Below are 15,832 nucleotides of genomic sequence, written 5' to 3'. Positions count from 1 at the left end.
TCCGGGAAGATACCACATGCCGCGGAGCAACTAAGCCTGTGGCGCCACAACTACTGAACCTGTGCTCTAGAGCCCGCAAGCCACAACTACTGAGCCCACATGCCACAACTACTGAAGCCCGCGCGCCTAGAGCCTGTGCTCCACAACGAGAGAAGCCACCACAGTGAGAAGCCCACGCACCTCAATGAAGAGTAGCCCCCACGCGCCGCAACTAGAGAAAGCCCGCGTGCAGCAATGAAGACCCAATGCAGCCAAAATTAAATAAATAAATTTATAAACAAACAAACAAGCAAACGCAAACGAAAAAACAACCAAGCTTATAGAAACAGAGAACAGAACAGTTTCGTGGTTGCCAGAGACTGCCAGGGAGGGGTGGGCAGCTAGGAGAAATGAACAAACTGGTTTTGGTGGGTTTTTTAGTTTAAATTAATGGGTTTATTTTTTAAATAAATCAAAGAACTTAGAATCCATTAGCATAATCACAAATAAACACACGAGAATTAGAATAAAAATTGTTTTATGAAATGTGAGAAGTGGAAACAGCAATATGCCTACATTAAAATATTATGTTATAAAATATGTGATTTTAAATTTGTGAGTTAGTAACTAAATAAAGGCAGTTAGCAAACATTTGACTATTTTCCTATAACTTCTGTACACCTAAAACTTTAAATTTTGAACTTGGTCAAAAATCTTTTAAAATATTCTCATTGAGAAAATGGAGACTCCCCTTATCACTTTATGCTCCAGCAAAAATCGTAACGTTACTGCCTTGGGGTTCGAAAGGATTTCTTGAGGTTATGAAAACACAAACCATATGGGTTTTGACTGTCAAAATGAAATCATTCTATTTGGGGAAAGAACCATATACAAATTTAACTGATGAGCAGCAAAGTGGAAGAAGACACTTGCAGTATTTATACTGACATAGGATTGCTATATAAAATATTTCAGAAACCCCCGTACATTCACAAGAAAAAGCCATATTTAAGATAGATAAAAGATATGAATCAGCAATTCACAGAGAGATAAACCTATAAGACAATGTCCAGCCTCACTAGCAAGGAGAGAAAGGCAAGTTAAGTCCATTCTCAATGTCTGCATCTTTATTCCTGTCCTGCCCCTACGGGGAGGGGGAAGGGTAAGCTGGGATGAAGTGAGAGCGTGGCATGGATTTATATATGCTACCAAATGTAAAATAGATAGTTAGTGGGAAGCAGTCGCATAGCACAGGGAGATCAGCTCTGTGCTTTATAGAGGGGTGGGATAAGGAGGGGTGGGATAAGGAGGGGTGGGATAAGGAGGGTGGGAGGGAGACACAAGAGGGAGGAGATATGGGGATATATGTATATGTATAGCTGATTCACTTTGTTATAAAGCAGAAACTAACACACCATTGTAAAGCAATTATACTCCAATAAAGATGTTAAAAAATAAAAATTTGGAGGCTTCCCTGGTGGCGCAGTGGTTGGGAATCTGCCTGCCGATGCAGGGGACACGGATTCGAGCCCTGGTCTGGGAAGATCCCACGTGCCGCGGAGCAACTGGGCCTGTGAGCCACAACTACTGAGCCTGAGCGTCTGGAGCCTGTGCTTGCAACAAGAGAGGCCACGATAGTGAGAGGCCCGCGCACCGCGATGAAGAGTGGTCCCCGCTTGCCGCAACTGGAGAAAGCCCTCACACAGAAACGAAGACCCAACACAGCCAAAAATAAACAATTTAAAATTAATATCTGCTTAAAAAAATAAAATATTAAAATTAAAAATATTTTTTTAAATTAAAGAAAACAACAACTTGAGACCACTTGACACCCACTGTATCGCCAACATTTGAAAGTCAAATAATTTCAAGTGTTAGTGACGATAAAGGAAAGTGAGAACTACCTTGCTCTGTTGGTGGGAGTGTAAACTGTTTATGATCCCTGAATCATTGAAATTACAAAATAGTTATATGAAAAAAATAACTAACACATAAACCAAGGCAGCATAGCGCTGAGAGCAAGGTCTGGGTTGAGTGTGCCAAGTCTTGGAATTCCCAGTTCAGTCAAGGTCAGTCAGGGCTGGAGTATTAGGAACAGATTCATGGAAGAGGAGGCACTATTTTTTTTTTTTTATTAAAGGGGGGACACCAGACGAGAGAGGGTCTGGAAGGCTTGTTGAGTATTATAAGTGACAGTATTATAGAATGCTTGATAGAGAGCATCTAACCTAAGCCCATCATTTTACAGATGAGGAGTTTGAGGCCCAGAGAGGGGGTGTGACTTGTCTAAGGTCATACAGCATAATAAAAGCAGTTTTGAGACTTCCCTGGTGGTCCAGTGGTTAGGACTCCACGCTTTCACTGCTGAATGCCTGGGTTTAATCCCTTGTTGGGGAAATAAGATCCCACAGGCTGTGCAGGGCAACGAATAAATAAATAAAAGGAGTTTTAAGGCTTGACTGGCAGGAAGTTTCTGGATAAGTTGGAAAATGGAGAGAGAGAAATCAGGAAGAACTAGAAAGCAATGGGACAGATGTAGAATGGTAAAGTGAAAAGAAAAGAAAAACATCTCAAAGGGAGAACATACAATACTTGAAGGTAGATTCAAAGTAGTTTCCAGAAAAGAAGTTAATGATGCTGCTAAATTCCCCAGTGAAAATCCTTGCTAAGTTATGAGCACCTTTTCTACATGCCAAACGCTGTTCTAAGCATTCTACAAGATGTCAATTTATTTAAGCCTCACAATAACCTTATTAAGGTGGGCACCATTGTTATCATCATCCTTTTACAGAAAATGGTACCAAGACACAGAAAGGTTAAGTAACTCGCCCAAGGGCACACAGCTAAAATTTGACAGTCACGATTGAATTCCCAGCGGTTTGGTTCTGGACTCCGCACTCTTTTTTTCTATAAATTTATTTATTTTATTTATTTATTTTTGGCTGCATTGGGTCTTCGTTGCAGTGAGTGGGCTTCTCATTGTTGTGGCTTCTCTTGTTGCAGAGCACGGGCTCTAGGCATGTGGGCTTCAGTAGTTGTGTCATGTGGGCTCAGTAGTTGTGGCTCACTGACTCAGTAGTTGTGGCTTGCTGGCTCTAGAGCACAGGCTCAGTAATTGTGGCGCACGGGCTTAGTTGCTCCGCAGCATGTGGGATCTTCCCGGACCAGGGATTGAACCTGTGTGCCCTGCATTGGCAGGCGGATTCTCAACCACTGCGCCACCAGGGAAGCCCTGGACTCTGCACTCTTAGCCAGTACATATGCTGCTCTTAGAAATGAGATGGTTCAGAGGAGATGCCAATTCCCGGGAAGAAGTGGATATTTTCCCTTAGATTAGATTCCGATACGATGCAAAGAACAGAGACTCTTGCACCAATACCAAAATAATTTCACTCTTCACCTTAATGCCACCCCCTCCTCCAAAGCAACTCCCAAACACCAAGAAAAGCAAGAAACAAAGCACATGCAAAGGAAATTACCCTAGTAGACATGTGCCCCCTGCCCCCACCATCCACCCAAGACAGCATCATCACAGTTCTCCTTGGATGGTCCACTCAGGCCAACGAACAGATCGTCTGAAAGGACACATGAATTCTGGGCCCTTCCAGGCTGTTCATGCTTCATTTCAAGAACTTTGGATTTTACTCTTTTCACAAAACCGGAATGACTGAGTTAGAATAGCATCTGAAATCTTATTTTTCCATTATGAGCTCTTGTTTTCTCAGCTATCATGTAGGTTGAAGGCAGTTATATATTCCTCAAGGCAGCCTATACTAGGCATAAACATTTCCACAAACAGTAAATTGCAAAAAAGATCCAAAAAAACCTGCAAGCAGCTTCCTCCACCATTCTGTGAGCAGATTACTAGAAAGTGGCTCTGCCTTCATTGCTCACATATTTTGCACAAACTGATAGGAGTAAAAGCCATCGTGCTGTACTGAGACCAGGGAATGGGAATCAGCTGAGGAATTAGGGGTTTTCCCATTTCTCTCCCTAAGGAGGGCAGACGTGTCAGGTTAAGGCTTGTTGAATTTGACATGACAACTTACTCAAGTTAAAATATCCAGAAATAAATATCATGAGTGAAAAAAGAAGCCACACTGATATTAAGAAATGAGATTTATTGCTTTGACATGGTAGTGATGTGGTCATGATAGGAAAGCCACTCTGGGTTCCCCTGGATGCAAAAGCCCAGGGACAGCAGAGCTCCCAGCTGAGAAACCTGTACACACACACACACACACACACACACACACACACACACACACACACACACACACACACACACACACACACACACCGGCGGAAGGCCCAGGGCCTCCTGCTCTGAGAAGGAGACATCCTGGGTAGGATGTGAGAAACTTGAACACCTCTTGCTTGGATGGCTGCAGCTGTTGGCCTCAGACTCTGGTCAGGAAGAGTCAGTCTGAGGAGAGAGAAGGATGGAGGAAAGCCATCAGGGGGATCCTCATCGTCCCCAAAGGCCCTTTCTGGCCTGCAACACACCCTATAGAAGTTGATCTCTCCTCTCCAAATCATCTCCAAGCACCCTTCCTCCAGCCCCCCACATCACTCCTCTCCCATGCAAAGCCATTCTCATGACCTAGAACTGGGTGTGTGTATTTGGGACCTCAACCAGGAGGATGTCCCACGGTGCCCAACACAGGCCTCCCCACCAAGGGCCTGAGGACCACTGTACGCGCTCCCCAGGCCACAGGTCGGTCCCGGCACACCCACACATGCCCTCTCCAGATGCCCTGACATACCACCCGAGCAAGGTTTTCGGAAGTAGATGATGAGGACTGAGCCAACAGTGATGCCCAGCACACCCAGGCCAAAGGCTACACCGCACAGCACGTTCTCCAGAAGATCCGAGGGCAGCACATTCTGGGGCACTAGAGCAAAAGGGGAGCCGGTCAGCCCAGAGACCTGGTTGGGGAGCCCCAGGGGAATGACACGGGTGTCTGGGATGACAAGGGAGAAACTGAGGCATGGAAGATTGAGGTCAGCTCAGAGTGAGAACAGACTAAACAAGGGCCCAGTGGAGAAAGAAGTCCTCCTGTGGGTCTACCCCCTTCTGCCCCCCAGAGGAACTAGGCTTCCATGGAGAAGTGTCTCACCCCAAAAGGCGATTGCTGTGTAGCTGTCAATCTCATGAGTCACGATGCAGGTGAAAAGATCAGAGGGTGCTGGTGTGAAGTTTAAGTAAGAAAAGGCCTGGAAGGTGAGTCCATCGACGGCTGAGACAAAAGTGGGCCTTGCTCCTTCCACAGGGGCCGAATCATGCTGCCATTTCACAGTCAGTGTGGGTGGGAAGAGGTTATTGACGAAACAGACCAGTGTGTTGGGCTTGCCGAACTCCAGGGGCTTCAGAGTGAACACCTCAGCGATGGGGAGGCCTGTGGGGGTACTGAGGTGAGGGAAAGAAGCGACTAACTTAGATGGGACCCCTGTGTGTGGAGGGGATGTGGCATACGGAGAGGACACGAGATAGGGGGAGCTAGGGCTCTGAGGGAGGTCTTCGTCTAGGCAAGAACCAGACCTGGACCAGAGCCAGGCCACTCTGCACCCTCCACCCTGACTTCCTGCAGCACTTCCTGTCTGGACCTCACATCAGCAACTGATCACACTCTGTCTTCTCATTAAAATGCAGGCACATTTTAATTAGGACTTTGGGATGAATAGATACACACTACTATATATAAGATCGATAATCAACAGGGACCTACTGTATAGCACAAGGAAATCTACTTGATACTCTGTAATAACCTATATGGGAGAAGAATCTCAGAAAGAATGGACATATGTATATGTATAACTGAATCACTTTGTTGTGCCCCTGAAACTAACACAACATTGCAAATCAACTATATTCTAATATAAAATAAAAATTAAATTTAAGAAAATAAAGATAACCACCACCACCAAAAAAAAGAAAGAACCAATCAGTAAAAAAAATTGAAAATACTAATTTTAAGGGTAGTTTCAAGGAACTATATGCTTGGATATATTTGAAAGACATCCTGATCACATCCATACTTTTTTTAAATTTACCTCATCATCCAATTAATGTTAACTCAGTTTTGATATGGTATTGTAGTTTAAATCTTGGCAAATGTACATTAAAAACACATTATGATTGCAAACTATTACGTTTAGAATGGATGGACAATAAGGTCCTGCTGTGTGGCACGGGGAACTATACCCAATTTCCTGGGATAAAGGAATGTATGTATGTGTATGGCTGGGTCACTTTGCTGTGCTGCAGAGACTGGCACAGCATGGTGTATCAACTATACTTCAATAAAAAAATACATTATGATGCTCAAACAAATATGGTAGAATAATAAAATAAATAATCATTAACAGAGCTTGATTAACCTATGTAGTTAAGCCTAGTTTACCAAGGCAGTTAGTACCATTTCACTACCTCAGCTGGGGCTTTCATCTACTACGATCCATCAGCATTTCCTAACAAACTCAAATTTTTTGGAAAAAAAATAATAAAATAAAATGTAGGCACATCATCAGATGCTTCTATTCTCCCCTCCATCTTGCTGAGCATCGTAACACAAGCCCTAATACTCAGTAGGCGTCTGTTGGTCTCTGTTGAATTCATTAAGTTCCGTAGTTTTGAATGCCTACTACATCCCAGGGACTTTTCTTCTGCCCCAAAACAAAAACAGAGTACAGATCATGAGTGGTAGAAAAATCAATATCCAAGGAGAGAACCAGAAAGCAGGAGAGATGGGGAGCTGGTGAGAAGGGGAGTAATTCAGTGTAACATGAGGTTAAGAGGGCAGCCCACCCCCCAAAAAATCCCCTGACCTCTAGACACTGGGATTTGCCCTTCAAGCTCTGGGCCAATTTCCTCGACAATCGCCCGGCAGAATGCTTTGTCAAAGAAAATGTTGGAAGTATCTCGAGACTTGTGAGCCCAGTCAGCAAATTCAGGCAGGCGAGGCACTCGGATATTCTGGGAAAAGTCGAAGGAGAAAAGCTGGTCCTCGTTGAAGGATTCGGAGAGCCCCACGTTGGGATTCCCGATCTGGCAGTACATTGTGTGCAGGAACGTGTGGTTTTTCAGCTCATCCCTCCACCCTGGAGTAAGAGCTGCAAAAGAGACAGAGTGGTGTCCAAGGAGGTGGGAGCCACCTCCTCTTTAGCTTAGAAAACAGCAAGGCCTGCCTCAGGTAGAGGGGGGAGAGGTGGGTTGCCTCCCAGTGGGAGCAGAAAAGAAATTACGGGATCTCGCCAAACTTACCCAGCCCATAAAAAGGCCAACTGTTTAAAGTTGTAACAAGTAATTCAGAATCACAATGTTGGTTGTATCTTTGTGCCTAAAGGCACCCAGCCAAAGAGGTAAGTGGCGGCTAAAATCAAACCTGCATTCTGCTCACCAAACCATGCAACCTGGCATAGGGTTATGTCCTCCCAAAGGTCTCCACCTTTGCCTGATCCCCGGGAGGCCATCCTATTGACTTGCGAAGGGCCTGGATGAGTTCCCAGTCTTCACGTGGATATGTGAAGGAATGGCGGTGGCCTCCCTAAGCCATAGATGGCACTGCCCCATCCCATCCCATCCCATCCCCAGACACACATGGCAGACTGAAAAACCACTCTCCAGGCTTCTTTTCAGCCGCTTCGTTGGCACCAGGCCTCTCTGAAAATAACTTCCCCTCCCTCAACCCTGCAGACCTTGCAAAGACAGGACTGGGGGAATGGCACCATAGCTGCAGGAAATAATCTCTAATTCTTTGAAGCTCCTGGCAGGAATCTCCCCAGCCAGGAGGAAATCTTCTACTCAAAACCCAATACCCAGAATGATAGAGTAAGAGGGGTCTTCCAGATTCTTCTTCCATTCTGCCCCATTCTTTTCAAAGAAGGAACTAAGGACCAATAAAGTTAAGAGACTTTTCAAGAATCATAAGGTGAATTGATGACAGAGTGCAGAGTAGACTCCCAAGTAGGAACAGTGGAAATAACACTTGTTTTGCTCAAATTCCTGCTCTACCACTTTCCAACGGGGTGAACTTCCACAAGTTACTTAAACTCTGAGTCTCATTTCCTTCATCTGGAAAGTGGAGATAATAATCTCTGCTTCAAGAGATTGTCTTCGATGAAACCTACAAAGCACCTCTGGCATTGTTTGCCATCCATCCATAGTATAGCTCTCTTTCCCAATTCTGCTATCGTTTCCACTCTCTCATAATACTTTCACCACTTACAAAGCACTTTCACCGCTTTCAAATGCCCCGGCTCCCTAGGTTCTACCCCAGTCAGGATGGAAGTAAAGGGGAGGTACTGCCATACCTTCAGGGGCAGTCCAGGACTGGGGCAGCAGCCACAGAAGGGGTAGCAGCCGTAGCAGCGCAGCTCCCTGGCTCAGCTCATGATCCATATCTTCACAGCTCCCAGTGGGCTTGGAGCTACCAGACGGCTGACCCAGGTCCCCAGATTCCTTCCCAGATCATGTTTCTCCAGCTCACTTCCCTAACTTCTCTTGTCTTTCCGGCTAAGCCAATCACAGAAAGTGTAGGGTTTGACGTCATCGGTCGCTGGGGAGAGACCAGGAGCGAGCACCCTTCTTAGGACTAGGCTCTTTTACCAGGCCAGCCTAGGGGCTGTAGATGGGTTGGGGAGGCAGTGGAGGAATGTCTGCCTCCTGGTGAGGATCCCTCTTTAGCATCTGGCAGTCAACCTCAGCCTGTAACCCCACCAAGGGACTCTTCTGAGCAGCACTGCCATGTGGCCGAATAATAAACTGGGAAAGTTCATCTTCCCATGGTAACCCCCCAGGGCTCTTCAGACCCTGTCTTCTACCTCCCAAGCCCCCTCCTCTTTCTCACAAAATTTATTCTCCTTCAGGCTTTAGCTCTCTTCCTTCTGCAGAAATAGACTGAAAATGTAACAAGCATTAGGTCCAGGGCTAGAAATACCAAGATGAATAAGGCATATTCCTGCTTTCAAAGAGTTTCGAGTCTAACTTGGAGGGAGTGGGGGTGGTCACTGAATAAATAATTACATACAATGTAACATATTCAAATAAGACCAAGCCAAGTGTGTTTTGGAAGTATTTATTTCATGAGGATGGAGAAATAGGTGGGATGTAATTAGGAAGGCTACTAAGAGTCTTGAAGAAAAAACAGTTAGACCAGCAGAATGGGAGAAAAGAGAAAAGCCTTCCAGGGCAAGGGGTAGGCAAATGGGTGACGGTCAAAGGCCTTCACAGCTCCTTTCTTTGGAGACCTCTGTATAGTTGGGCATGAATGTTTGGAGGCTGCTCATGTTTCCCTGTTTGGTAACGGGCAGGGAGTGGGGGTGGGGTCTCAAGATGAGCTAGAAAAAAAAATTTTTTTCAGGAATTACTCACTTTTTATTTATTTTTTCAATTTTGATTGGGGTATAGCTGATTTAAGATGAGCTAGAAATTTAGGCAAGAGCCAGATCACATAGGCTCTGTTATGCCACATGGAGGGTGTTTTTGTTTTTTGTTTTTGGGGGTTTTTTGCCAAGCCGGGCGGCATGCGAGATCTTAGTTTCCTGACCAGGGATGGAACCCGTGCCCCCTGCAGTGAAAGTGCAGAGTCTTAACCACTGGACCGCCAAGGAAGTCCCAAGGAGGGTGTTTTTTATTTTACAGACGATAGAGACTTTAAACCGAAGGGTGACATAATCATTTTTAACATTTTAGAAAAATCATTCTGATGCTTCCAATAATGGTCTGGAGCTTGAAAAGAACTGAGGCCAAACTTCTGGTCAAGAGTCCACACATAGACTTTGTGATGTATATGACAACAAAATTAAAAGTTGCACACACATACACACACACTGCCCTCTGGTAGCAGCATAGCAATACTTTAGGCGAGACATGGTAAGAGCCTGAATTAAGTCTTGTACAGAGGAGATGGAGGGAATCAAATATTGATGTAATTAGGAAGTCGAATCTAAAGCACTGGCTGAGAATTAGATGTGGAGGGGTCAAGGAGAGGTAACACCAAGGTCTCCAGCCTAGGTGGCTGATCAATGATGGACTGAGTTGAAATAGAAAAGAAAGGCATAGAAGCAGAGAATTAAGTTCAGTTTTGTGTTGAATTTGAGGTGCCAGGGTAACTAGGAGGCATGAAGTAGATGGGTATGGATCTCAGGTGTGGGCTGAAGAACCCTAATTTGGGAGTCATCTGCACAAATGCTGAAGCAGAGGCAGTGGACAAGATCACCCACGTAGACTGTGCAGAGGGAGGGCACAAGGACACAGGTCAGATTGGGTTCAAACCCCAAACTCATACCAGTTATTCAGTATCATCCAGGATCCAGTCAGGAAGGTATGATCATTCTAGGTATTTCAGACTGAGGGGATTTAATATAGAGATTGGTTACAAAGGTATTTTTAAAAAGGCAAGACATGCAAGAGGGAAAAAGAGAGAGGCTGGAGGTGCAAATAGGACAGAGGAAAACCTGGAAATCAGAAGCAGCTCTCGCCCCTGAGCTGGAATTCATGTCTACACCTGCTGTTGTCCTGGAGGAGACACCATCACAGTCACTTCCGGATCTACCAAAAAGGCGCCGTCTCCATCAAAGCTGGATCACTGAGAAGGTATTTCCTCTGCCCAGGAAGCTGGAGTCCAGAATCACCCATTCTTGCTGCTGGTACCAGGAGCTGCCACTCTCTTAGAAACTAAAGCAGGAAGCTTCTTGGTTTCTCCTGCCATCTGATCTCCCACCCATACCTCCTACTGAGAGAATCTAACAGGAATCTAACCGTCCAGGAAGGCTGGAAAATACACGGCCAAGCAGTCCATAACACAGTATAGGAGGCTGGGCTTGGCACTGATGCTAGATAATAAGCAGGTCACTGAAATACACTAATTTGTAAGAATCTGGTGGCACTAGGAGCACCCAGAGAGCTAAGAGAAGAATAAAGAAGAAGCAGATGCAGAGAAATAGAAGTGTTCCATGAAGAAGGGCAAGGTCAGCATTATCAAATGCTACTCAGAAGTCAAGGGAGGACGGGAAAGTGTCCTTAGATTTGGTAATTATGAGATGGGTGACAAATGTGTTGAGAGCAGTTTCAGCGTTGGAGTGGGAGTGGACTCCAGATTGTGGTGGGCTGAGAAGTAAGTGGGAGGTGAGGAAGAAACTGTCAGTGTATATGCTGCAAGTTTGATAGAGAAGAAAAAGAAAGACAGAAGGGGTGGGGGAAGAGGCAGTGAGAAAGATCTAATGTGGCAATTAAGTAATCTTAGAAATCAATCTATGTGAATATGGTCCTTTCAAAATCCATACTCCCTTTTGAGAAACAAATAACAGCAGCCATAACAGCCCCAAACAAAAACACCCCCATGACCTCCTGCATATTCTGAAAAGGGTACATATGTGTGTGTGGGTGTGTGTATGTGTGGTGGGGGTGGGCAGGGTGCCAGGGTTAGGCTGGGCTTGGAAATCATTGTGTTACACTCCAAGAAAAAAAAAGTAGAACATTTTCCTAATGTCTCATCCTTTGTGGATTAATCCGTCAGTAGCTCCTGCGGTGGGGAAGATTCAGCCCTTAGGAAAGTATTGATAGAAAGGAGGTCTATTGACATCACCAGAACTGCTGGTGGAGATAGATGACACACAGCCACCTGGAGTTCTAAACCAGTGGTGAGCAAATATTTTCTGTAAAAGACCCGATAGCAAATCTTTGTTCCTCGGAGTTTTGTTCTTAACCTTTTTACTAAGGAACACTGAAACTTAAATTTCATATAATTTTCATGAGTCACAAAATAGAATTCTTTTGCTTTTTTTTTTTTCAACCATTTACAAATGTAAAAACCGTTCTGAGTTCTTGGGCCATATAAAAATATATGGGCTGACTCTTGCTCAGAAACCACTGTTTGCTGAACATTGTTCCATGTGTGGTCAGAAATGGGATGGGGGACCCAAAATAAACGCACCCTCCAAAGAGCCCCATTCCTTTTTGGGGGTGGCAATTGGTTAATTAATGTATCATGTCCCAGATACAACACTGTTTGGAAGGATGTCTGCAGGAGGAGTGGGCACCGGAGGAAGAGGACTGGTGGGAGGGCTAGGAACAGTTAGAGCAGACCCTGCAACCACTCTGGGTGGAAGGAATGAGGCAAAGGGGGTCCAAGTTCTCCACCGAGAGTACAGTGTAGACAAGTCCAGCATGAGGAGAAATATAACTACCCATCATCAAGATGAAGGCAAGGTTGTGGTTAACTCCTTTCTCTCCCAGAACAAATGGGAACCAGTTCAAACATTTATAACTACCCTTCCCTCTATGTAATCCTCTTCCTGTCAGGACCCTGCAACAACCTCCATTAATACATATCTCAAAAACAGTCTCTCATCAGTTTGGGAAAGTGGGAATTGTGGTCAAGAGAACGGCAAAGCACCAGTTCTGCATGCCAGTAACTCAGTGTCTTTGGTCATGAGACATGAATGCCTCTGAAAATAAAGGCATCACACCTGTAAACCCAGTAGGTCACAGCTTTCTAACACTCAGCTCTCCATCCCTTCCTAGTCCTGCCCCATCTTCTTTCTATTGACAGAGCCAAGTTTCCTGAAAAAGCCATGGGCAACCATCTCTCTACTTTCATACTTTCCATTTAATCCTTAACACTCAACAATGAAGTGGTTCAACATCTTTGTGTTGCTAAATCAAATGGACTCTTTGCAGTCTTGGCAACATTTGACACTGTTGGCCATGCCCTCCTTCCTAAAACGGTCTATTTTTTTTGGCATCCCTGACCGCACTCTCTCCTAGTTTTTCCTCCCACTTCTCTGGCGTCTTGTCACCTTCATGGACTCCTTTTTTCCAGCTACCCCTTAAGTGTTGGTATCCCTGGAGTTTTGTCCTCATCCTCTTTTCTTCTTATACTATACCCCTGCTCTCAATGGCATCTACTCCCACTTGTCTTCCGTTACCATCTATTTGCCGACGTTTTCCAAATTTCCCCCTTCAGCTCAGATCTGGCTCTGATTCCACACCATCCATACACCCAACTGCCTTTAGGTATCTCCACTTGGATGCTGTACAGCAGTTCTAAAACTGTACTCTCCACAAAATAGGGTCCCTCAAGAAATTGTTTAAAATGTAAATTCGATAGTAGCAATTTTTCATTTTTAAATTTATTTTAACACAGATGTAATAAAACACCAAACATGTTTACACAGTAATTTTTATGTAATAATTTATTATATTTAATAAGGCCATTTTTGGTTGTAAGCAACAGAAACCAACTCTAGCTAACTTAACTTTTAAAGGGACAATTTATTGGACGGACAGAGCTAGCTCAGAAAATCAAAAGATGGGTGGAATCAGCTAGGCTCAGGAAGAGGAGCCACAGGGTCCTTAGCAGCAAGGGTTGAGTTGCCATTAATATGCCGCACCTTCAAAGTCCTCTAGCCTCTATCTTTCAAATTTCACGTTGCTGAGAGGGACAATCAGACGGGCTCAGCTTATATCAGGTGTGGACCTCGGGATCAATTAGTGATGGCCAGGTACAATATCACCTCTGTGTCTTAGAGCTATTCCCAGAGAAGCGAGAATTACCACGAACCAACCACCTCAGTATAATTATCTTAAACATACGGCATCCCAGACAACTGTATTAGATCATCTGAGGCATAAACGTGAGGTTAAGTCTGTGCATTAACACTCAGAAAGCATCTCCCAACTAACTGCCCAAGTGATATATGTCATCTACTTGACCTCTGGTCTGTCACAAGTCTTGCCACAAATTCAAAATATACTTATGACCTCAGTGTTGATTAATTATATAATTATAATATTTGTATTCCACTAACTGATTTCCTTTGGATCTATGACTAAGTTTAATTTTTTTTTTTTTACTATGGAAAATTTCAAACATACACAAAAGAATCTATTAAGCCTCCACGTACTCTTGTTTAAGTTTCAACAATTTTCAACATTCTAAAAGTCTTCCATTTTTGTTTCATCTATTCTCCTGTTCCACACACTTTTTTTTTTTTCTGGAGTATTTAAATAAATTCTATCATTATATTTCACCAGGAAACATTTCTACGGGTATCTATAATGACTTTTTCCTTAATGTAACTACCATCCTATCACCACAAGCACCAAAATTAAAAATGATTGCTTAACTTCCTTTAACCCAATCTGTGTTCATTTTTCCCCCACTATCTCAAAAATGTCTAAGGGTAAGTTTTAAATGAAAAGCAGTCTTGTGATTTTCAAACTTTGCCTTCATATTTTAAAATTTAGTGAGTTTTCTATTTTACATGATGTCTCATAAACCTCTGTTGAATGTTCAATAATGAATTTTTAGGCAAATTAAGTTCAGGAATTACTACACTGAATGTAGCTCTATCTCAAAATTTACAAAGCTAAACTCACCACCTTCCCTTCCCAGCATGTTTAAGCTCCCGTATTCAAGACCTCAGTGTATAAGTTGACCGTCCACCCAATCAGATGAGTCACAAATACGGCAGTCAACCTTGACAACTTCATCTTCCTCAAACCTTCTCAACCAACTGTTCACCAAGTCCTATCAATTCTACCTCTTCCATATCTTTTTAGTCTGTCCTCCATTCCCACTAGTTCAGGCCCTCATTGGTTTGCTTGTCTTTTTCCTGGATCACTGCAATTTTCTTAGAACTGCTCTTTCTCCAATCTTATTCTTATTTTCCAGTGCTGCCACAAGGATCTTTTTATTAGGCACATTTGATCACATCATACTTTTGCAAGAAAGCCTTCAATGGCTCTCTACAATCTGCTTTCCTTGGCATGATCCTTAATGATCTGGATCCACTTAACCTATCTCTATACATCATTTGAGATGAAATCTCACCTCCCTCAGGGAGCCTTGGAACCCAGAGTGGAGATGAGTGACTTCCTCAGTATGCTTCCACAGCACTGGCCCGTCCTTACCATCATTTGTATTGTATTATGCTCTTCTGTTTATGTCTGCTTCGGTCACCTCACTTCCACTGCAAGGTCTCAAGGATCTCTTCCTGGTATTTTTCCATTTTCAGCATCTACCAAGAAGGCCCACCAGCAAGTGACTACTCATTGGATGAATAAATGGGCTGTTGGTTACTGAAGGTGTTGAGCTGGGCCTAGAAGAGCCTTCAAGCATTAGATGAATGATAGGTCATTCCTTCTAACATGGATATTTCAACAGTAAATCTGGGGTTCCCTGGTGGTGCAGTGGTTAGGAATTCACCTGCCAAAGCAGGGGACACGAGTTTGGGCCCCGGTCCAAGAAGATCCCACATGCCTGCCACAGAACAACTAAGCCCATGTGCCACAACTACTGAGCCTGTGCTCTAGAGCCCACAAGCCACAACTACTGAACCCTCGTGCCACAAATACTGAAGCCCGTGGGCCTAGAGCCCGTGCTCTGCAATAAGAGAAACCAACGCAATGAGAAGCCCGCGCACCGCAACAAAGAGTAGCCCCCACTCGCCGCAACTAGAGAAAGCCCGCGCGCAGCAACAAAGACCCAACACAGCCAAAAAAAAAACAACAACAGTAAATCTTACCAGGCATGTCTGTGGGCCACTCTACAGACATCTTCACTCCCACTGCCTTCCCTGTGCACCCCACTCATCTTCCCATTTTCTTCCTCCTCCCTGCCACAGCCTAATTCAGAGAGTAAGACTGCCCATCCAGCTCCCACCTTTACCCTCATTCCCAGCTCAGTGATCTCTTCACATCCATATTCATTGTTCCCTTTTAGCTGTATTATTTGAATACAGCAATCCTGTCAACTACACTACAAGGTTGGAATTTATTACTGCCATTATATAAACAAGAAATCTGTGGCTCAACGAGGTTCATTCATTTATTTATTTAGCAAATATT

The 15,832-nt window shown here is 44.2% G+C and overlaps 1 protein-coding gene across 2 annotated transcripts; it reads right to left on the bottom strand.

The window, feature by feature from the left end:
* Positions 1-4,110: 4,110 nt before the first annotated feature.
* Positions 4,111-8,450, bottom strand: LOC309828875 (HLA class II histocompatibility antigen, DM alpha chain). Of its 2 annotated transcripts, none has more exons than XM_082664483.1 (5): positions 8,293-8,450; positions 6,808-7,134; positions 5,100-5,378; positions 4,746-4,874; positions 4,111-4,405 (listed from the first exon to the last, which is right to left on the bottom strand). In XM_082664483.1, exons 1-5 carry the CDS (start codon positions 8,378-8,380, stop codon positions 4,401-4,403), a joined length of 828 nt encoding a protein of 275 aa, XP_082520609.1. In that variant the 5' UTR covers positions 8,381-8,450; the 3' UTR covers positions 4,111-4,400. The 2 variants fall into 2 exon arrangements, with proteins under 2 accessions (XP_082520609.1, XP_082520610.1); XM_082664484.1 differs by having other exon boundaries at positions 6,808-7,092.
* Positions 8,451-15,832: the final 7,382 nt, after the last annotated feature.

Source organism: Grampus griseus (genome assembly GCF_964374135.1).
Source record: "Grampus griseus genome assembly, chromosome: 10".
Lineage (NCBI taxonomy): Eukaryota > Metazoa > Chordata > Mammalia > Artiodactyla > Delphinidae > Grampus > Grampus griseus.
Note: the sequence above shows the minus strand (reverse complement) of the source record. Positions and strands in the feature narration are given on the sequence as shown.